The sequence below is a fragment of the Tachyglossus aculeatus genome, chromosome X3, assembly GCF_015852505.1.
Source record: "Tachyglossus aculeatus isolate mTacAcu1 chromosome X3, mTacAcu1.pri, whole genome shotgun sequence".
Lineage (NCBI taxonomy): Eukaryota > Metazoa > Chordata > Mammalia > Monotremata > Tachyglossidae > Tachyglossus > Tachyglossus aculeatus.
Genome location: NC_052099.1, coordinates 14,487,481 through 14,510,363, shown reverse-complemented (window position 1 = coordinate 14,510,363; position 22,883 = coordinate 14,487,481). Strand labels below are relative to the sequence as shown.

At 46.8% G+C, this 22,883-nt stretch overlaps 1 protein-coding gene across 1 annotated transcript in view; it reads right to left on the bottom strand.

Annotated features, from left to right (window-relative positions):
- Window positions 1–6,583: 6,583 nt before the first annotated feature.
- The window catches only part of ACER2 (alkaline ceramidase 2), a 59,084-nt gene continuing 42,784 nt past the window's right edge, over window positions 6,584–22,883 (bottom strand). The window contains exons 4-6 of the mRNA XM_038770369.1: window positions 20,803–20,940; window positions 9,037–9,174; window positions 6,584–7,467 (exon numbers count right to left, since the gene is read on the bottom strand). Coding sequence (XP_038626297.1) covers window positions 7,281–7,467; window positions 9,037–9,174; window positions 20,803–20,940 — 463 coding nt within the window. The 3' untranslated portion in view covers window positions 6,584–7,280. The remainder of the gene's footprint in view (window positions 7,468–9,036; window positions 9,175–20,802; window positions 20,941–22,883) is intronic.

Sequence of the window (22,883 nt, the reverse complement as noted above, 5' to 3'; positions counted from 1 at the left end):
CCAAGTGGGTGCTTACCCCTGTCGGGTAGGGACCGTCTCTATATGTTGCCAACTTGTACTTCCCAAGCGCTTAGTACAGTGCTCTGCACACAGTAAGCGCTCAATAAATACGATTGAATGAATGAATGAATAATAATAATAATAATTGTGGTATTTGTTACATGCTTACTATGTGCCAAGCACTGTTCTAAGTGCTGGGGTAGATACAAGGTAACCACCACCGCCTTAGTACAGTCAATTTTCCCATAAAGTGTGTCTTCACTTCATTATTTGGAAAGAATACTATTGAGGAACACTCTTCTGGCAATACAATATAGCGCTTGCTATGTGCGGGGCACTGTTCTAAGTGCTGGGGAGGTTACAAGGAGAGCAGGTTGTCCCATGGGGGGCTCACAGTCTCAATCCCCATTTTCCAGATGAGGGAATTGAGGCCCAGAGAAGTGACTTGCCCAAAGTCACCCAGCTGACAATTGGCAGAGCTGGGATTCGAACCCATGACCCCTGACTACAAAGCCTGTGCTCTTTCCACTGAGCCACACTGCTTCTCTAAGCCACTTAGAGAAGGCTCTATTTATTTGATTTTGTTAGTATGTTTGGTTTTGTTCTCTGTCTCCCCCTTTTAGACTGTGAGCCCACTGTTGGGTAGGGACTGTCTCTATATGCTGCCAACTTGTACTTCCCAAGCGCTTAGTACAGTGCTCTGCACACAGTAAGCGCTCAATAAATACGATTGATGATGATGATGAATACATGTCAGTCTGGACAAACTACAATGTGGTATTGGAATCAATCGATGGCATTTATTGGGCGCTTACTGTGTGCAGAGCACTGTACTAAGTGCTTGGGAGAGTAGAGTACAACAGAACTGATAGACACCTGAGCTGCCCACGAGGAGCTTAAGAGGGAGATAGACATTAATATAAATAAAGAAATAACAGATATGTACCCAAGTGCTCTGGGGCCGAGGGTGGGGTGAATATCAAGCACCCAAGGGATACAAGATCCAAGGGGATTGATGACACAGAAGGGAGAGGGAGACGAGGAAAACAGAGCTTAATTGCGGAGGGCCTCCTGGAGATGTGACCTTAGTAAGGCTTTGAAGACGGGGAGAGCAGTGGTCCGGCATATACGGAGAGGGAGTGAGCTCCAGGCCAGAGGGAGGATGTAAGAAAGGGGTCAGCGGCGATATAGATGAGATCAAGTCACAGAGGAATAAGCGGGGGCTAGAGGAGTGAAGCATCCCAACTGGATTGTAATAATAATAATAATAATGGCATGTAGTAAGCGCTTACTATGTGCAAAGCACTATTCTAAGCACTGGGGAGGTTACAAGGTGATCAGGTTATCCCACGGGGGGCTCACGGTCTTAATCCCCATTTTCCAGATGAGGTAACGGAGGCACAGAGAAGTGACTTGCCCAAAGTCACACAGCTGACAAGTGGCGGAGCCGGGATTTGAACCCATGACCTCTGACTCCAAAGCCCGGGCTCTTTCCGCTGAGCCACGCTGCTTCTCTAGTAGGAGATCAGCGAGGTAAGATAAGGAGGGGTGAGATCATTGAGTGCTTCTGCACACAGTAGGCGCTCAGTAAATACGACTGAATGAACGATGGGTTCTAGATCATACTACTCTGATCGGATACAGAAATTTTGGAAAAAGTTGTCTTATTGCGTCCCTGATTTCAACAATGTTATCTTCTCTCCCGTTTAATGAACGACATGTACATTTACTTCATCCTGTTTGACTAGTTTTAAGCCAACTGCTCACTGGCTTAGAAAATACCGATAAGCCCTGGAAAATAAACCAAATGAAGAGATGAATATACAACTTTCATTATAAAGTAATTTAATATTGAGAAATGCACACATTTTCTTTCCAGACCAATCAGATAAAATCCCAAATCGATGAACTGTTTACTACATTTTAAAGTGACACGGTATATTCATGTAGTATAATAGTACATAAAGGTTAAGAAAATAAACTGTATATAGATGCTTTATGTTAAAAATAATAATCTCAAAAGATATCTAGCTGTGTTAGTTTCACATTTCTAGACATTACACTACCCTAACGGTTCCAATGTGCAGGTTAAATATTAATTTAAATAAAATATGAATTATGCTTTGATGTTCATTAAACTCATTTTCATGGTAGGAATTCCCAAAATCACCGTGGAAAAACACACACATACACACACACACACACATATGCACACATTCAATCCCATTTGCAGGTTTAACATTAAAAAAGAACAGCAGATTCAGTTCATATAAAGCATATAAAGTGCAACAGCTACAATTTTAAAAAGGTATCAACACCCAAAGAAGTGATGAAAGTTTGCTACAACAGAGGAAGTCATCCTTCCTTACAAAGTACATTCTCTTTATATAAAGTATTTAAGTATAGGCCATCTCACGATTACATATTGCGGTTTCAGAAATTCAGCTGATTCCGCAAATACGAGAAGCGGCGTTGCCTAGCGGATAGAGCCCGGGCCTGGGAATCAGAAGGACCTGAGTCCCAACCCCGGCTCCGCCACTTGTCTGCTGTGTGACCTCGGGCGAGTCACCTCGCTTCTCTGTGCCTCAGTTACCTCATCTGGAAAATGAGGAGTAAGACTGTGAGCCCCGTGTGGGACGTGGACTACGTTCAACCCGATATTAGCTTGATTCTACCCCAGTGCTTAGGACAGTGCCTGGCGCAGAGTAGGCACTTAACAAATACCATTAAAAAAATAATAATCTATCAAATTGTCAACCACCTGTCAGGTGGCTTTTCACGTACAAACTGAAGTGGAGACTGAGCAATCATCTGATTTACCAAACTGGATTTCTCAGGCTCAACAACCCGGTCACCAGAGGATCCAGTCACATGAACAAACTCAACAGGGAACTTGGCTGGAACTCACTGTTCCAACTGAACTTTCCAAACCCAATCTCTGTTTTCCCACTGGTGAAGAAATGGGAGGCAGGCTACGTAGATATAGTCTTAGTGAGACACTGGGCTTTTCTCCCCCATCTGTGGGGAAAAGTGTTATTTATAAAAGAAACTGCAGTGTGGCAAGTTTGTTTGGGAAAGAACCTTTTCTGGATGGCTCTGTCACAGAGATCCTTCGCCCTCAATAGTCCCCAAGTGAAAAAGCTGATTACATAGTGTCAGTTAGCGTATATAATAATAGCTTAACTCCACCTAGAGATATAATCCAAAAATAATACAACAATTTGGGTTCCAGCAAGCCAATACCTTTGGATAATAATCATAATGATGGCATTTATTAAGCGCTTACTATGTGCAAAGTACTGTTCTAAGCGCTGGGGAGGCTACAAGGTGATCAGGTTGTCCCACAGGGGGCTCACAGTCCCATTTTCCAGATGAGGTAACTGAGGCACAGAGAAGTGAAGTGACTCGCCCAAAGTAACACAGCTGACAATTGGCGGCCCCGGGGTTTGAACCCACGACCACTGACTCGAAAGCCCATGCTCTTTCCACTGAGCCACGTTGTAATCCCTAAGAAGTCCAGTAAACTGAATTCTTAGCCACACTCTTTAGAGGAAAAGAAAGAAGAGCAGGTGAGTGGGTACCTTTTAATACTTTGGAAAATAGCTTTCATAAAATTGTCATTTAAACGATGCTTGGCTTTGTCAAATATTTTCCTCCAAAAGAAGGTTCCAATCATTTGACATCTCAATGATTCAGATTACCAGCAGATTTCAGGCCGGCTTGGCTTCTTCATCAAAATAAGACATAATCTTGGGGGCTGAGGGTTATTCTTAAGAATAATACCTGTGCCTTCACCCATATTGCCTGGTTTTCTCTTTATGTATTTGGGTGGCATTAGACACCCCAGAACCTAAATGAAGAAGTACTTAATTTAGAAATGACAATGTGAAGGGGACGAAGACTTAACAGCAGCAACTGAATCAGAAAAGTTAGACACGATACTGAAATCAGACGGAATTTTTAACTATACTGATCCTAAATCCAGTATACGCAGCTCTCCCTATTTTTGACCCTGGACAGATTCTAACTGGGAATAAAATGTACTAGTCCTACAGAGTAACGACCATGACCTAGCTATAAAAGACGAAATATGAACTTTTCAATTCAAGTGAAACAATTTTGCATATTCTTTGAAGAAGTATAGTTCTTCGTTATCAAAATCAGAGTCAAACATCGACAAAACACTCTAAAATCAATTATGACGTTGCCTCCAAATTCCGAGGCCAACATCAAGAAGCAAGTATCTGAAGGTAGAATTCAGCTTATTTGTTCTTTGGTTCAGTTTTTGCCAGAGTCGTAAAAAAACAACACACCCAACAATATGTCTCAAATTCAATAATCGGTACTGAAGAAGGTAGATGTACAGGATGTCCACTTCACAAGCTAGTTTACCATGTGACTAGGATGTTTTGTCAAGTCAGATATTCTTCCTTCCTCTCCGCACGAAGCAGAAACCATTGGTGTCAGGGCACTCTAATTGGCAATCTCTCCCCTACTTATCTTTGCTTCTCGCTCCCCACGTCACCCCAGCTCAAATGTTTCGTTCCTCCCTAGCCAGCCTACTCACTGTGCTTTGCCTCTCCTCTCCACCGCTGACCTCTTTCTCGCGGCCTCCCGGCTCCCGGCACTCCCTCCCACTTCACATCCAACAGACCACAGCTCTTCCCATCTTCAAGGCCCTTCTGCAATCACATTTCCTCCATGAGGTCTTCCCCTCGTTACTTTCTAATCGCTCGCATTCAGTCGTAGATTTCAGATGAGTTCTTCGGGTCTGTTTTCCTTTTCCTTCTAGGCCCTGTTTTCTGCGCCTCGTTAAATTAGAGCGTGCTGAAAAGGGGACCCGTTTATGCCAAAGAGAAGTTCAGGGAGCTAAATTTTCCTCCTCTCCAGAAAACCACCCTGATTTTCAAGTCCAGTAAAACTCAAGTAAGCTTCCGGTTTTACGTTCCGGGAGTTTCACGGCATGTTCCATCCAGGCCCAGAACAGGCACAGACCCGACCCAGTCTTTAGCCACTGGAAAAAAATTAACCCACAGAAAGCCCAGCAGGCGAGGCTCCTTTCGACTGCCATTCCATGGCCCGCTCGCGGACTCCTTCCTGTTGCAGCAGACGTGGCCCCACTTCCCCCATTGTTCTAGCCCTTTGACTGGCCAGTGATGGACTGAACCTGTACCTCTCTCTCCCTCCCCTTTCCCCCACCTCCCCGGAACGCCCGCCCACCGCTACAAGCTGATGGAGGCCTGGGGCGGACGGTCTATTTTCACCCCTGCACTGCAGCGATGAGAAAACAGCCCGACTAATAGGCAAAACAAAGGAAGGCTGCCCTCGCCGAGAGTGACCATTTAAAGATTTCCCCCTCCCGTTCACTCCCCCGTCCCCACCCTGGCATAGGAACCAGGAGGAAGGCAAGGTCTCTCTCATTCTACCACCCTGACTGGAGCCGTCCTTTATTTTAGCTCAGCTTATGGATCGATCACTATTCCTACGGCGTAATTGGCACGACCTAGCTCTGAAGGGAGAAAGGCTGCCCTGTCGCTTAAAACCAAACCAGTCAGGCACATCATTTGAGGAAGTGAAGTCATTCATTAGCTCCCTCCCACTACTAACGCGGCGGCTACAATAATTTGTGAAGATTAGCCCTTGAAATATCAATTAACCGAGCGGCAAATGACAACTTCTTCCAAACAGTGGGCTCTCACATCTCTCCACAGTTCCACAGTGAGGAATAGCAGGGTTAAAAAAAAAAAAGTCACATTTACTCTTTGAGGGTCGTCCACGCATCTGTCTTCAGCGTAGTACACCTTCTACAGGATAGAAAATCTAAAGTGCAGCAATGTCAGCCAGCCTACCAAAAAAGATAGTCTAAACATTCAGTCTGTAAAGTGACGCATCGCGTCGCCACAGTGGTTGCCGAGATGTGAACATCAAAGTTTCCTTTGGAATTTCAGAGACAATACACACAAGCCCTTCTCGTCCTCCTTCTCATCCTCTCTCCCTCAAGGTAAATCTGCACCACAAACAGTGCTAACATTTACACTTCCCCAACTTGGCCCGTTTAAGACTAGAGGAACCGTATCCCAACAAATTTTTATATTTGGATTCACTACCAACCTCTGTGAGTCACATTCTGTTTGGTTTAGGTTCTTCAACAGACTTTGAAACATGTCATTTTGAGGTCAGCGAGAAATGACGGTGTTGCATTAAAAGGGCAGGAAGCTTGCTGAACTGCATGAGACTTTGGAATGCACCCGCTTCTAAAGATGGACTTTCCAAAGCCGCTTCTTGAAAGCTCCCTTCCAGAATACTGTAACACTAAGAGGAGAATATCGACCAAAATAGCATTACCTAAATTGAAAATTTCCAGCTTATTGTTGTTGCTGGGTAGAAAGCAAGGCTAGATTAAGGGATCCTTGCATTTCTCAAGAGTTTGCAAGGGTTTCACCCAAATGAGGAACCTCAATCTAGATTTCTCTGCATAGGCAGTAAAATTCACTCATTCAATCATATTTACTCAATAAATACGATTGATTGATTGATTTGCTGAGCGCTTACTGTGTGCAGAGCACTGTACCAAGCGCCCGGAAAGTACAATTTGGCAACAGATGGAGACAGTCCCTACCCAACAACGGGCTCACAGTCTAGAAGTCTAAAATGAATCTATACTTCATTTTAAAACAGTTTAGTGACAAATTTCCCCATCCTCTAATGATTTCAGCCATTTATGTGGTTTTGATTATTGGTTTGGGGAGAAGGGAGAGAGGAAAGAAAAGAGGACTTGGATTTCTTGCGTGTTCGTTTCTCAAATTGCCAGCTGTCTTTCAAAATTGAGTCTTTGGCATCTCAGAAGGTACATTCATTTGTTAACTCTCACAGAAACAGTTTAGGAAAACACGTGTGGGGAAGCAACATCAATAAATATTTTTGGAGTCAAGATTCAGTCTGTCATTTGGTCTAACAGGGACACATAGTTATCCCCATTTTTTACAGATAATTTATAGCAAAACAAGCTGTCACATCTAAAAATAAAGCTTACGAAAGAAAAAAAAACCCAAGGGCATTCTAGATTTCTCTATTACAAAAAGTTTCAGTCCCTTCTCCAGAGGAGAAGAGAGGAAATCCATTTTTTTCTGTCATAATTGCACCCTGGTGGATTCTACGTAGAGATGGGGTAAAAACAAAAAAAGATAAATAGAGACAGACTCCAAATCCCCTGACCTTACCGTCAATTAAGCCCAGTGAGTGAGAAAAATAAATAGGGAAGCCATCTACTCTACTTTGCATCAAGTGATCTTGACAGGAGACTTCTTGTTGGCGCAGAGGAGGGAGACATAAGGAACTCCTATAAATGCCCATTTTTCGCTGGGCCAGAACTTGATGACAGGGCCCTGTTCTGGTATCTCTGAGGCAGCATCGAAGTACGCAAAGCAGACGCAACCCAGATAGGCAGCGAGGCAAATGAGAATATGCCTGCAACAGATAAAATCGGAAAACCCTCATCAGAGTTCAGCCGCCTACAGATTCCACAGTGACGGGCTCACCTGCCCCTTCTCGCCTTTTTTCCCATGGCTGTAATTACACTCCTGTTTCCTTTTAATTAGGAGGAGTTGTTATTGCAACCAACAGTGCTCATTGCATAGCTGGATAATGGTATTCCCTGACCTACTCCTAGCCAACTTCTGGGAACTGGCGCTCTGAAAATCAGCCTTAATTCCCGTGCCCAGGGATTCTCCCCTGAGGCTGTCTGAATTTGCGAGTGTACATGAAAGCGTGCCTGCTGATCAGTCAATCAGTGGTGTTTATTGAGCGCTGACCATGCGTATCCGCTGTCAACGGGGAAGTGATGGGGCAGAGAAAAGAGAGGAAACGTTGAGCGCACGGCGGCTTTTCCCCAGGGGAACGTTTTTTTCCAAATTTCAACTGAGAAGCGTCTTACCTCTGCCATAACTCACCCCCATGCCAGCCCCCATCATTTAAGCAGTTCGTACGGTGCCTGTCACTCAGTGGATCTTCAATAAATACTGTTGATTGATTGATTTGAATCCTGGCTAATGGGCGCAGACCTCGAATTTCCAATTGGCCAGTCGGTTGCTTTATCGCCCTCCTGGCTATTAATAATAATAATAATAATAACAATAATAATAATAATAATGGCATTTATTAAGCGCTTACTATGTGCAGAGCACTGTTCTAAGCGCTGGGGAATTTACAAGGTGATCAGGTTGTCCCACGTGGGGCTCACAGTCTTCATCCCCATTTTACAGATGAGGGAACTGAGGCCCAGAGAAGTTAAGTGACTTGCCCAAAGTCACACAGCTGACGAGTGGTGGAGCCGGGATTTGAACCCATGACCTCTGACTCCAAAGCCCGTGCTTTTTCCGCTGAGCCACGCTGCTATACTATTTATAGTATTTCTCAACGTTACCGAAACTGCTTTCGTGTGAGTTTTGAAAAAGAGACAATCCATTTGTTTCACCTTAATTTGCATGGGTATTTTAACTTCCGACCTGAGCCCAATCTCAATTCCTTCGGCAGCATTGGTAACTCTCCAGCTCTCAGAGCCCCCTCGTTCATTCGTTCATTCAACCGTATTTACTGAGCGCTTACCGTGTGCAGCGCGCTGGACTAAGCGCTTGGAAAGTACAGTTCGGCAACAGATAGAGACGATCCCTACCCAACAACGGGCTCACAGTCTAGAAGGGGGAAGACAGCCAACGAAACCAAACAAGTTGACAGGCATCAGTAGCATCAAAATAAATAAATAAAATGATAGCTATATATGCACGTCATTAATAAAATAAATAGAATAATGAATATGTACAAATACACACAAGTGCTGTGGGGTGGAGAGGGGGGTGGAGCAGAGGGAGGGAGTCGGGGCGATGGGGAGGAGGGGCAGAGGTAAAGAGGGGCTCAGTCTGGGAAGGCCTCCTGGAGGAGGTGAGCTTTCAGTACTCCCCACAACTAATAGAGAGGGGACGTAGGAGGTTCTCAGCTTAGCACAGCACATTAGCCGACTCCATTACCCACGGGACTTACCATACGCAGTGCAAGTAGGGGAAGTTGAATGAAGACCACATTTCACAGAACACTTTGTCACTAATCCAGCAAAAGAGAGCCAGGGTCCACCAGAGACCTGAAAAGAGGCCCAGCTTGTAGACGCGCACATTGTCACACCTGGAGACAAAAATCAACATGACAGAACATTTTCAATTACCTTGAGGGTCCGTACACGGATGCCGTTTTTTCTGGGGACCGATTTTCGTCACCCAGAAAATTCACTCAGCTGCGACACGGCCTTGAGCCCGTTTGGGATGGTGGCTGAGCAATTTTCTAGGGATGGCTGGAACTATGCCAGTCTGCTCTCGAAGAAGGGAAAAGTTAGGGGAGAAAAAGAAAGAGAGACAGAGAGAGAGACATTCTTTTTCATTCCACAGCTCAGAAAATCAGACTGTTGCCTTTTGGAGGAGCTTTGGGGAAGATTTTGGCTCAACATGGAATACTAAAGCTTTTCTTCCTGAGAAGTCAATGTGCTTCCACCCTATATATTATCCCAATTTATCCTCACAACATCCCTATGAAGTAGAATCCAGCAATCACTCTGGCAAATAAAAAGTTACGGTGATTGAACATATCCTTTACCAGCCTTTCCACAGTGCCTTCCCTGGTGAAGGATACTCTCAATCACCGTAACATTTTATTTACCAGAATGATTGCTAGATTCCACCTTACGGGAATGTTGGGAAAATGGGAAAGGCATAGCAACACAACAAAGATCCAGAAATATTTACTTCTCCTTTTTTCCAACAGTTCTAATCTCCTCCCTAATCAAACCTTTTTACATGAATCATTATCACAGAAAAATCCGCACATTTTTTTCCCTTCCCCTGCCCATGACTATCTTTGGTAAAGAACACCAGAGCAGTGACACATCAGTTGTGTGAAATGCAAGGCAACTGAAAACATTATCCTGGGCCTCTCACTGGCTCTCCTGTCTCTTCCCCAACCAAGCTCTGTTGAGCAGGTTCACTCAAGAAAAGAAAAGAAGTCTTTTCTTACATTCGTCACAAAAGCACTTCAGTTTGGAGGTGCGTGCACGCAAGAAGTAATTCAGTATCGGCTCTCGCACCTGACGAGTGAGCTCAGTTTAAGCTCTGCAGCTCAAGCATCATGAGAAAAAAAACCCAAAAAACGATGGTATTTGTTAAGCGCTTACTATGTGCCAGGCACTGTACTAAGCACTGGGATGGATACAAGCAAATGGGGTTGGACACAGCTCCTGTTCCACGTGGGGCTCACAGTCTCAATCCTCATTTTACAGATGAGGAAACTGAGGCCCAGCAAAGTGAAGTGACTTGCCCAAGGTCACACAGCGGACAAGCGGCGGAGCCGAGATTAGTACCCATGACCTTCTGATTCCCAGGTCCGGGCTCTATTCGCTACGCCATGCTGCTTCTCAACTTAAAGAGAACTTAAAGAAGGTCATGAAGTGAAGGAACCAAATTATTGACAGGAAAACAGGATTTATGAAGAAAGGCTAAAGAAAGTGAGTTTATTTAGGAGAAAATAAAGACTGAACAAGGGATTCAAAAGTCCCTGAGCACGTGAAGCGATTTGGTACATGAAGGCGATAGAGAAGCAGCGTGGCCTCTTGGTAAGAGCACGGACTTGGCAGTCAGAGGACGTGGGTTCTAATCCCGGCTCTGCCATTTGTCTGCTGTGACACCTTGGGCACGTCACTTAACTTCTCCTTGCCTCAGTTACCTCATCTGTAAAATGGGGATTAAGACTGTGGGACAACCTGATCACCTTGTATCGACCCCAGGGCTTAGAACAGCGCTTGGCACATAGTAAGTGCTTAACAAATACCATCATCATTATTAGTATTATTATTATTTCATACAGGTTGTGAGGAGTCATTCCGGTCACAAAATAAGCATAGGACAAGGCGGTCGGGGGGAGGACTTGCACTGCAGCAGAAGCCTTTTACACTGGACATCAGGAATTATCCTCTAAGTGTTGTGAAATTCGAAAATAAACAAGTTGCCAAGAGAAGTTATGTAATCTCCTTCCCTGTCTGGCAGCTAGAGGATCAGTAGACTCTTCACGGTTCTGTCTAGGAGACAACTGTGGTGAAGGTCGAGTTGATGGACAAATGCCGAGTTCCATTAATGAAAGATGCTGAGAAATATTTGCAAATGATTATACCAAATTAAGAGACAAAACTCGTCAGCATGTTTCTCACGTTGGAAAAAAAAAATCATGATACGTAGGTGCCTCCCTCCATAAGGACAATGGTCATTGCCTCCACGGGTGGTAAGTTTTGGGGGTGGGGGGCAAGTCATTCATTCATTCATTCATTCAATCGTATTTATTGAGCGCTTACTGTGTGCAGAGCACTGTACTAAGCGCTTGGGAAGTACAAGTCGGCAACGTATAGAGATGGTCCCTACCCGACAACAGGCTCACAGTCTAGAGATGAGGGAACTGAGGCCCAGAAGTCAAGTGGCTTGGCCAAAGTCACACAGCTGATAAGTGGCAGAGACAGGATTGGAACCCACGACCTTTGATTCCCAAGCACGGATAATGATGGTATATCGGCAACACATAGGGACGGTCCCTACCCAACAACGGGCTCACAGTCTAGAAGGGGGAGACAGACAACAGAACAAAACATGTGGACAGGTGGCAAGTCGTCCGAACAAATAGAATTAAAGCTAAATGCACGTCCTATTGTCTTTCCTGTCCAGAGTCCAAACTCGGCTCTCTCCTCCCGTCGCCCCCGTGGATGTGTGTTTTTTTTCTTTGAACTTCGATTGCTGCAGGTGAGTCAATTCCCTCCCCACCCTCTGCTCCCCTCACCCTGCTCCCTTCCCACTTTTCCCTTCCCCGAGTGGTTTGACGTCACTGATGTCTCAGCTGGGACAATTGGGTCATAGTTCCTCCTCCTCACCCAAGCAGGTTGGGTGACAGGTTTTGACTTTCTTCTCCCTCCCCACGTGCTCCTCCACATTCCCTACCCACAACGAGCTTAGCGACAAACCACGCTGGCTCTCCTTCGCTTAGGACAAGGAGAGGCAGAGGTCACGGGTTCTAATCCCAGGTCCGCCACTTGTCAGCTGGGTGACTTTGGGCAAGTCACTTAACTTCTCTGCACCTGTTACCTCATCTGTCAAATGGGGATTAAGACTGTGAGCCCCATGTGGGACAACCTGATTACCTTGTATCCCCCCAGCGCTTAGAACAGCCATAAGAAGATTCCCATCCGGAATGCCAGAAGCGTTTTCCTGCCTCCCACCCGCATCCTGAAGCTGGCTCGCTCCACCCTAGCATTATCTTTCTTTTTTTTTTTTATCTTGTGACGCACGCGGCGTCACAGCAAGGCCCTTTCCCTTCCCGTTCCCAGTTCGCTATCAACAGCCGGGGCGGAGAAGAATTCAATCAAGCAGTGCGGGAGGGGAGACAAGAAAGGGCAAGGCCAAGTTGAGAATGCAGTGTGGGGGATGAAAACCGCTCAGAACGGAGGAGAGTGGGAAAGGAAGAGGGTAAAGGGAGGAGGGAGTTGATTTACCTGCAGTAACTAGAAAAATCATCCGTGGCAGGGCTTACGGATCCTGGAGTATGTCAGCAATTACTGTGGGACGGATGTAACCAGGGGCCTGTCTGTACCTGGGAAATCGGGATTCTCGAAAAGCGAAATTCAGTATCCTACAGAAGTGCCGAGATATCACACTGAGGTCACTGTAGAAGTCGGCGCCATTTACAGAAAACGTAGAATGCTCCTTACGGTCTCTAGACTGTAAGCTCGTTATGGGTAGGGAACGTATCTGCTGATTCTGTTGCATTGTACTCTCCCAAGCACTTAGTACATGTGTTGCCAACTTGTACTTCCCAAGTGCTTAGTACAGTGCTCTGCACACAGTAAGCGCTCAATAAATACGATTGATTGATTGATTGATTGCTCTGCACATAGCAAGCGCTCGATAAATTTGACTGATTCTTTTCTAATGCAGTGGCTAGATAGCCAAGAGTTAGCGCAAACAGCTCGAATTTCTTGACCAGTAAGATTCATGTCAGTGCGCCGTATTCTCTGAAGTCTCAAGGCAAAGCTGTTCATTTTTAAGGAAAATAAATTTCGAGGGATAGCACCCTTTTCCTTAATCGATAGGATTTGGCAAATTGATGGGCCGGGGATTTGGTTCGGCGTCGTTAAAAAACGGCAGTGCTTTCTCTACAGAAAACATCGCTGCTAGGAATCGCCAACCAGCTGCTGTGCCCAACTGTGGGGAAATGGTAGTCACGGCGTGCCCAACGCGGCCAATTCCCTGCCCGTGGCACTACGAGCTGGAGTCCAGAGATCCGAACCATTTTCCCCAGCTCCCCAAGGTGCCCCTGCCAACCCCCGAAAGGCGATGGCCAATCAACCGATCCGATGTACGGACCGAGCGCTTTCGGAGAGCGCGGTACAACAAAGTAGACATGATCCCTGCCCTCAGGGAGCTGACAGTCTAACACAGGGCAAACATAAGGACACACCAGGGGCTGTTGGCTAGGTCAGAAGCATTGGAAACGGCACCCAATTCAAGGGATCTTTTCCCGAGAAGTAGGCATCGCTGTCTTGCGTGGTCACACATTACACTCTCCGGCCGTGCCACTAGCGGGGACTGGATTGTGAGACCCTCATGGGATTCCCACCTGTGAATTCTCTCCCAGCCCTCAGTGCAGGGTTCTCTACAAGTGGGGAAGCGGCACGGCGTCGTGGAAAGAGCACAGGCCTGAGAGTCATGAGTTCTAATCCCGGCTCGACCGCTTGTCGGCTGTGTGGCCTCGGGCAAGTCGCTTCACTTCAATGTGCCTCAGTTACCTCATCTGTAAAATGGGGGTGAAGACTGTGTGCCCCACGAGGGACAAGGGCTGTGTCCAACCCTATTTGCTTATATCCACCCCAGGGCTTAATATAGTGCTCAGCACTATATTAAATACCATGATTATTATTATCATTAATGAGTACTATTACTATTGCTATATCATAAATGATAAAGATACCACTGACCGCAGGAAATGGCTCTACCAACTCTGTTATATTGCATTCTCCAAAGCGCTTAGTACGGTGCTCTGCACACGGTCAGCATTCAATAAGTACAACCGACCGACTGACTGATGGATGGATTCCATTAGCATTCCCTTTGGATTTCTTCTGCCTTTCCACTTAGTGTCCCGGATAGGGGCTGACCTAGATCAGCAAACTCTGACAGTTTGGGGAGACAGGGACTGAATGTTTTGTTTTGTTTATAAATGATCGACGCAGCAGAGAAGGACTGGAGTGGGGAAAGACGGAAGGCAGGGAGGTCAGCGAGGAGGCCGATGCAGTAGTAGGGGTGGGATAGACGGTAAAGACTCTTGAATAAATGGAGCAGCTGCAATCTTTCTCTTGTTACATCGTTTTAAGAGTACCTTAAAAAAATAAGTGTCAGGATTTAAATAGATGCTGCTATCCTCAAGCATGACTCCAGTTCACTGCTTATTCCTGTCTAATCTGAATTAAAGAGTCCCCAGAAAACACTTACGGGAAAGCTCAGTTACAAGGGTACCGATCCCATTTAGAGCTAAGCTCTCGTGAAATACAATTCAAAGTTAAAAAGTCAAACTCCTGGCAGAGCTCTTCCACTCCATGCTGACCAGAGTCAGCATGCAGAGAAGCCGCGTGGCTCAGTGGAAAGAGCCCGGGCTTTGGAGTCCGAGGTCACGGGTTCAAATCCCGGCTCCTCCAACTGTCCGCTGTGTGACTTTGGGCAAGTCACTTCACTTCTCTGGGCCTCAGTTACCTCATCTGTAAAATGGGGATTAAAGCTGTGAGCCCCACGTGGGACAGCCTGATCACCTTGTAACCTCCCCAGCACTTAGAACAGTACTTGGCACGTAGTAGGCGCTTAATAAATGGCATTATTATTATTATTCAGGTTTGCACACTTGCAAACTTGGCACCCAGAGGTCTAGAAGGCGGAGAGAGAAGGGCTCCAGTTTAGTTCTGCCGTAACGTGTTTCGGTTCGCATAAACATCGCTTGTTTGTTTTGAGTTCCCCGAGACCGGGAGGCTGAGATGAACTTTTTAATAAAGCTCTATCAAACTGAAATGAATAACAACTTGACATCTGCAGCCGTGCTTCACCCCGATCCTCCCACGGCCCCCGACTGCCCAGAAATGAGGCCAGGGATCCACGTCACCCTGCCGCCCAAATGCCATCCCAGGGCTCCGCTCCCAACCCGCCTTGCCGGGGCAGGGCAGGAAAAGCCCGCTCCAGAGCAACCGGGGGCTGGGAAGATATTTCCTCTGATTACTGTGACTGTTCCCCCTCTCAGGGTCACACCTGGGTGGGCGGGTGGGTGGCAAATGGGAGGGAAGAGAAGGGGAGAGGAAGCCCTCCGCGGACTTGAAGAAGGGAGCGGAGAGGAGAGCGGGTACGGAAAGAGAAAAGGAGGTGGGGGGGGGCGGTTCTCTGTTAGGCCTGAGCCTGGTCTGTGGGAATCAATCAGTCATATTTATTGAGCGCTGACTGTGCCGAGCACTGTACTAAGCACTTGGGAAAGTACAGTATAACAGACACATTCCCCATCCACAAGGAGCGTGGCTCCTAGAGAAGCAGTGTGGCTCAGTGGAAAAAGCCCAAGCTTGGGAGTCAGAGGTCATGATCCCGGCTCTGCCACTTACCGGCTGTGTGACTTTGGGCCAGCCACTTAACTTCTCTTAGAACAGTGCTTTGCACATAGTAAGTGCTTAACAAATGCCATCGTTATTATTCTCTGTGCCTCAGCGACCTCATCTGTAAAATGGGAATTAAGACCGTGAGCCCCACGTGGGACAACCTGATTACCTTGTATCCCCCCGGTGCTTAGAACAGTACTTGGCACATAGCGTTTAAAAAATAGCATCCTTATTATTATTAGGGAGTTTACAGTCTAGAGGTGGAGACATGTTAATATAAATAAATAATGGATACGGACAGAAGTGCTTTGGAATCAAGTTTGGAGACTGGGAGAGGATTCTCCCCCCTCCCCCGCACCCCGCCCCCCTGAGCCGTTTTGGGCTGAGCGAAGCGGGGTTAGTTTTGGGCGCCCCGGAGGCCGGTGCCTGTGAAATCCCTAGGTCTTCCCAGAGAAGCAGCATGGCTCAGTGGAAAGAGCCCGGGCTTTGGAGTCAGGGGTTCGAATCCCGGCTCCGCCAACTGTCAGCTGTGTGACTTTGGGCAAGTCACTTCACTTCTCTGGGCCTCAGTTCCCTCATCTGTAAAATGGGGATTAAGGCTGTGAGCCCACTGTGGGACAACGTTATCACCTTGTAACCTCCCCAGCGCTTAGAACAGTGCTTTGCACATAATAAGCGTTTAATAAACGCCATTATTATTATTATTATTATTACTTAGAGAATTCCCAGGACTCTACCAGTCCCGACTACGGGAGGGAGAGTCAAGCAGAGGCCTATCCATTCCGTTCCTGGCTTGGGCAGTGGCTAGCGAGTGGAAGGCAACCGCCGCAAGTCAAAACTCACCCTTGCTGGGCAGCAGCGACAAGGGAGAGAGTCGAGGGTGGAGACTTGAGTTTACTGTGTGGGAGGAGGCGATGGTAAACCACCTCCGGATTTTGACCAAGAAAACTCTATGGATACGTTCCCAGAACGATAGCAGATGGAGGTGGGGCGTTCTGGGCGTCCGCGGCGTAGCCATGGGTCGGAAACGACTCGCCGGCATAAGCCAAAACTGTGACTGTCGGACTCGGGACAGCCCGGCCCCGTACAATCAGGAGCCTGAAAAACAGCTCCTTCGACCACATCATCATCATCATCATCAATCGTATTTATTGAGCGCTTACTATGTGCAGAGCACCAGACTAAGCGCTTGGGAAGTACAAATTGGCAACATACAGAGACAGCCCCTACCCAACAGTGGGCTCACAGTCTAAAAGGGGGAGACAGAGAACAAAACCAAACATACTAACAAAATAAAATAAATAGAATTGATATGTACAAATAAAATAAATAAATAAATAAATAGACCACAGGCTCTAGAGGTGTTGTTGTGTTCATTGTGGGTCTGTCTTCTTATGTTGTTCTGTCTTTATGTATTTAATTCTTCCTCACTTGCCTGTCGGCCAACTCCCAGCCTCCCCTTTTAGTCTGTGAGCCCCTTGACGGCAGGAACCAAGTCTCAGCCATCCTTTCTTGTGCTCTTCCCCATAGGTTAGTTCAACGCTTTGCACACAGAAGGCACTCAATAATAATCATGATAGATTTATTAAGCGCTTACTATGTGCAAAGCACTGTTCTAAGCGCTGGGGATGTAACAAAGTGATCAGGTTGTGCCGGGGGGGTGGCTCACAGTCTTAATCCCCATTTTACAGATGAGGGAACTGAGGCCCAGAGAAGTTAAGTGACTTGCCCAAAGTCACACAGCTGACAAGTGGCGGAGCCGGGATTTGAACCCATGACCTCTGACTCCAAAGCCCGGGCTCCTTCCACTGAGCCACGCTGCTTCTCTAAATAATACCATTATTATATAATGGTTCAATAAATACCATCAAATGAAGGACTGTCAACTGGATGAGAATGTTGTCAGTTGTCCACAGTGACGGCAATGGCGGCTAAGCAACATGGCATAGTGGAGCCGGGATTCGAACCCATGTCCTCTGACTCCCAAGACCGCGCTCTTTCCCTATCATCCCATTGCCCCGTGGGCACGGCTCAGTGGAAAGAGCCCGGGCTTGGGAGTCAGAGGTCGTGGGTTCTAATTCTGACTCCGCCACTTGTCAGCTGTGTGACTTTGGGCAAGTCACTTCACTTCTCTGGGCCTCAGTTACCTCATGTGGAAAATGGGAATTAAGACTGTGAGCCCCACGTGGGACAACCTGATCAACTTGTATCCGCCCTGCCCACCAAGTGCTTAGAACAGTGCTTGGCACATAGTAAGCGCTTAACAAATACCACCATTAATAGAGAAGCAGCGTAGCTCAGTGGAAAGAGCACGGGCTTTGGAGTCAGAGGTCATGGGTTCAAATCCCAGTTCCACCAGTTGTCAACTGTGTGACTTTGGGCAAGTCACTTAACTTCTCTGTGCCTCAGTTACCTCATCTGTAAAATGGGGATTAAGACTGTGAGCCCCCCAGCGGACAACCTGATCACCTTGTAACCTCCCCAGTGCTTAGAACAGTGCTTTGCACATAGTAAGCACTTAATAAATGCCATCATTATTATTAGTATTATCATTATTAGTTTGGTTTGGCTCTTCTGCTCAGAAAGGTTGCTGACCCCTGGCTTGGATTCTTTCGTTCCTTCAATTCAATTGCATTTACTGAGTGCTTACTGCATGCAGGGCACTGTACTAAGCACTTAGGAGAGGACAATACAACACCAAGCAAACTCATTCTAGCCTGCTAAGAAACTTAGCTGTGCTTAAAATAATCATCATAATTATAATTATGGTACTTCTTAAGCACTTACTAAGTGTCAAGCGCTGTTCTAAACACTGGCGTAGACACAAGTCAATCAGGAAAACCAGAAACCTGGTGGGGACATACTGTCTTGTCTTACGCTGTTGAGTCATCTCCATCCCACAGCGACGCCACAGACACATCTCTCCCAAAACGCCCCACCTCCGTCTGCAATCGTTCTGGTGGTGTATTCTATCCTACTCTATCCTAATCCTCCTCGACCTCTCAGCTGCCTTCGACACTGTGGACCACCCCCTTCTCCTCGACACGCTATCCAACCTTGGCTTCACAGACTCCGTCCTCTCCTGGTTCTCCTCTTATCTCTCCGGCCGTTCATTCTCAGCCTCTTTTGCGGGCCCCTCTTCCCCCTCCCATCCCCTTACTGTAGGGGTTCCTCAAGGGTCAGTTCTCGGTCCCCTTCTGTTCTCGATCTACACTCACTCCCTCGGTGACCTCATTCGCTCCCACGGCTCCAACTATCATCTCTACGCTGACGACACCCAAATCTACATCTCTGCCCCTGCTCTCTCTCCCTCCCTCCAGGCTCGTATCTCCTCCTGCCTTCGGGACATCTCCATCTGGATGTCTGCCCGCCATCTAAAACTCAACATGTCCAAGACTGAACTCCTTATCTTCCTTCCCAAACCCTGCCCTCTCCCTGACTTTCCCATCACTGTTGATGGCACTACCATCCTTCCGTCTCACAAGCCCGCAACCTTGGTGTCATCCTCGACTCCGTTCTCTCGTTCACCCCTCACATCCAATCCATCACCAAAACCCGCCGATCTCACCTCCGCAACATCGCCAAGATCTGCCCTTTCCTCTCCATCCAAACCACTACCCTGCTCGTTCAATCTCTCATCTTATCCCGACTGGATTACTGCATTGGCCTCCTCTCTGATCTCCCATCCTCCTGTCTCTCCCCACTTCAATCCATACTTCACGCCGCTGCCCAGATCGTCTTTGTGCAGAAACACTCTGGGCATGTTTCTCCCCTCCTCAAAAATCTCCACTGGCTACCAATCAAGCTACGCATCAGGCAAAAACTCCTCACCCTCGGCTTCAAGGCTGTCCATCACCTCGCCCCCTCCCACCTCACCTCCCTTCTCTCCTTCTACAGCCCAGCCCACACCCTCTGCTCCTCTGCCGCTAATCTCCTCACTGTGCCTCGTTCTCACCCGTCCCACCATCGACCCCCAGCCCATATCATCCCCCTGGCCTGGAATGCCCTCCCTCTGCACATCAGCCAAGCTAGCTTTCTTCCTCCCTTCAAAGCCCTACTGAGAGCTCACCTCCTCCAGGAGGCCTTCCCAAACTGAGCCCCCTCCTCCCCCTCCCCATCCCCCCGCCTTACCTCCTTCCCCTCCCCACAGCATCTGTACATATGTATATATGTTTGTACGTATTTATTACTCTATTTATTTTACTTGTACATATTTATTCTATTTATTTTATTTTGTTAATATGTTTTGTTTTGTTGTCTGTCTCCCCATTCTAGACTGTGAGCCCGCTGTTAGGTAGGGACCGTCTCTATATGTTACCAACTTGTACTTCCCAAGCGCTCAGTACAGTGCTCTGCACACAGTAAGCGCTCAATAAAGACGATTGAATGAGTGAATGAATGAATTCGGAGGGCTGCCCACGTTACATCAGCCGAGAACGCTCTTGCCCCATCAGCTGAGGAGCAGTTGCGGCCTAGTGGCAAGAACGCGGGTTTGGGAGTCAGAAGTCGTGGGTTCGAATCCCGGCTCCGCCGCTTGTCAGCTGGGTGACCTTGGGCAAGTCACTTCGCTTCTCTGGGCCTCGGTTACCTCGTCTGTAAAATGGGGATTAAGACTGTGAGCCCCATGTGGGGCAACCTGCTTATCTGATTGGCACAGAGCAAGCACTTAACAAATACCATTATTATCATTATTATTATTATTACTCCTTCTGTCCCTGAACAGTAAAGAAACATCTTCCCTGGCCTTCAGCAGCCTTTCTGCTCCCTTCCTCCCCCGACAAGAGTAGTACGAGATAGTAACTTCTCTCCTCATTTAGAGTTCCAGGAAATTGAGACATTATTACTTTCAAGACCGGCATATGACTTCCCCGATATGATAAAGTTGCATTTAGTGAAGGTCGAAGAAGTTAACATCGCAGGATTTCAATAATAAATGATGTTGAATCCTCCCCACACAAACATACGGACACGACCCTCGCGGGGGCTTCTAACTTACAGAGGGGTTAGCCGGCGGGAGGCTGAGATGCCTCAGAGGGAATCAGGATTGTGAGCGGGCAAGCAATGAAATGCTCAGGGAGAGGGGTCTCATACACAGCACCCACCTTTTCAGTTCTGCGATGAGCAGTGCCGTACAGGGGACACCCAGGGTCATCAGGGAAATGTTATTGATGGCAGGTTTAACAAACGCAAGGCACGTAGTGACTCCAGAAAGGACACAGACCATGACTTTAAACCTGCCCCTGAAGAACGAAAGACAACCAACAATAAATTCTTCAGTTAATACATCAGGATCTACGTGGCCGAAGTATAAAACAAGAAGACCGAAGAGATTTTCCAATGTGACGACATCCTTATTTTCAATGGTCTTAGCATTTCTTTAAACCCACCCTCCCCCCAGCCCCCAAATATGCTCTGACTCTGTATACCTGATAGGAGCTTGATAGAAATTTTCACACAACTATTTGCCAACCTTGCTAATACTTGTATAATAATAATGATGGCATATGTTAAGCGCTTACTATGTGCAAAACACTGTTCTAAGCGCTGGGGGAGATACAAGGTGATCAGGTTGTCCCACGTGGGACTTTAATGCCTGTCTCGCCTTGTGAAATGTGCTTCACGCTTCTGTTGAATTTTTCCAGACAGTATAGTGTATTATTAGTGTATTATTAGTGCATTATTAGTGTATTAGTGTTAGAGAAGCAGCGTGGCTGAATGGAAAGAGCCCGGGCTTTGGAGTCAGAGGTCACAGGTTCAAATTCCGGCTCCGCCAATTGTCAGCTGTGTGACTTTGGGCAAATCACTTAACTTCTCTGTGCCTCAGTTCCCTCATCTGGAAAAATGGGGATTAAGACTGTGAGCCCCCTGTGGGACAACCTGATGACCTTGTAACTTCCCCAGCGCTTAGAACAGTGCTTTGCACATAGTAAGCACTTAATAAATGCCATTATTATTATTATTATTGCACCCAGTGGGCTTTCAAAAAACAGAATTACTACTATTGCTACTAGAAAACGGAGAACTCATTTGAATACCACAGGATTTTTCTGAAAATGCTTTTCCTTCTCAGGGAGTTTGTTGCCTTTTATTTTGTTTTGTTTTCCCCCCCGTCCCAAGATATTTTTTTTAAAGCTCTGACGCAGACATTACTGATGCTCCTGCCGCTCTGAACTCCGAAGCCAGTCAACGCTCCACAGACATACCAGACTTTCCAAAGGGTCAGTGACAGAGCAATTGTACCCCTTTGGAAAGTGAGCAGAGGGGCTTTGTTCATTCATTCACTCAATCAATCGTACTTATTGAGCGCTTACTGTGTGCAGAGCACTGTACTAAGCGCTTGGGAAGTACAATTGGGTCCCTGCCCAACAACGGGCTCACAGTCTAGGAGGGGGAGACAGACGACAAAACCCGCAGACAGGTGTCGAAACCGTCAGAATAAATAGAATTATAGCTATATGCATATAGATCATCAGGGTAACCAAACAATTTCACTAAAAGCCTCAACTTTTGGTGGTCAACCTCTTAGCGAAAAGAATTCAATTCTTCACGAAAATGTAAACATGATAGCCTTTCCCTACCCCGGCAGAGGAGCTAACTCTTTCCGAACAGCATAATGCCTTTACTAGATTTCTCCTGTGCTTCCTTGTTCCAAGTTATCAAGATAAGGGCTACTGCGATCGGATTTCGGTCACTGCCCTTGGCAGAGAGAATACCGGTTGTACTTACAGATGCAGGTTCCGACATAGTAGGAATTTGCCATCTCCACGTTGTATTTGAGCCTTTCGATTTGATCCCCATGCAGGGAGTCAAAAACCAAGGGATGACAGGCAGAAAAGGCATAAATGTTGTTCTGACAAATATTTTATTCAAAGGGAGCCGGTTTTCATTTCGGTGAGGAATGGGGCTACGTATGTGGGTCAGGTAAAGGGAGCTTTGGGAACGAAACACAAACTTAGTCCGTTTAGGGAGGAGTCAAAGTGCACTTAGGTTTCAAATATGACTTTTGATGATCCAGACTTAAAGGGAAACGTTTCGGCAACAAGGCCCGGGATGTCACCAGTTGAGCCCGCTGTAATTCAGAATTACAGCCTAGATTCGAGAACAGAGGGAAAAAGTCCAGAACGTAGGACCCTCAGAGTCAGACGATGAACAGCCTGTAATTGCAATCTGAGTCCTTTTTGCC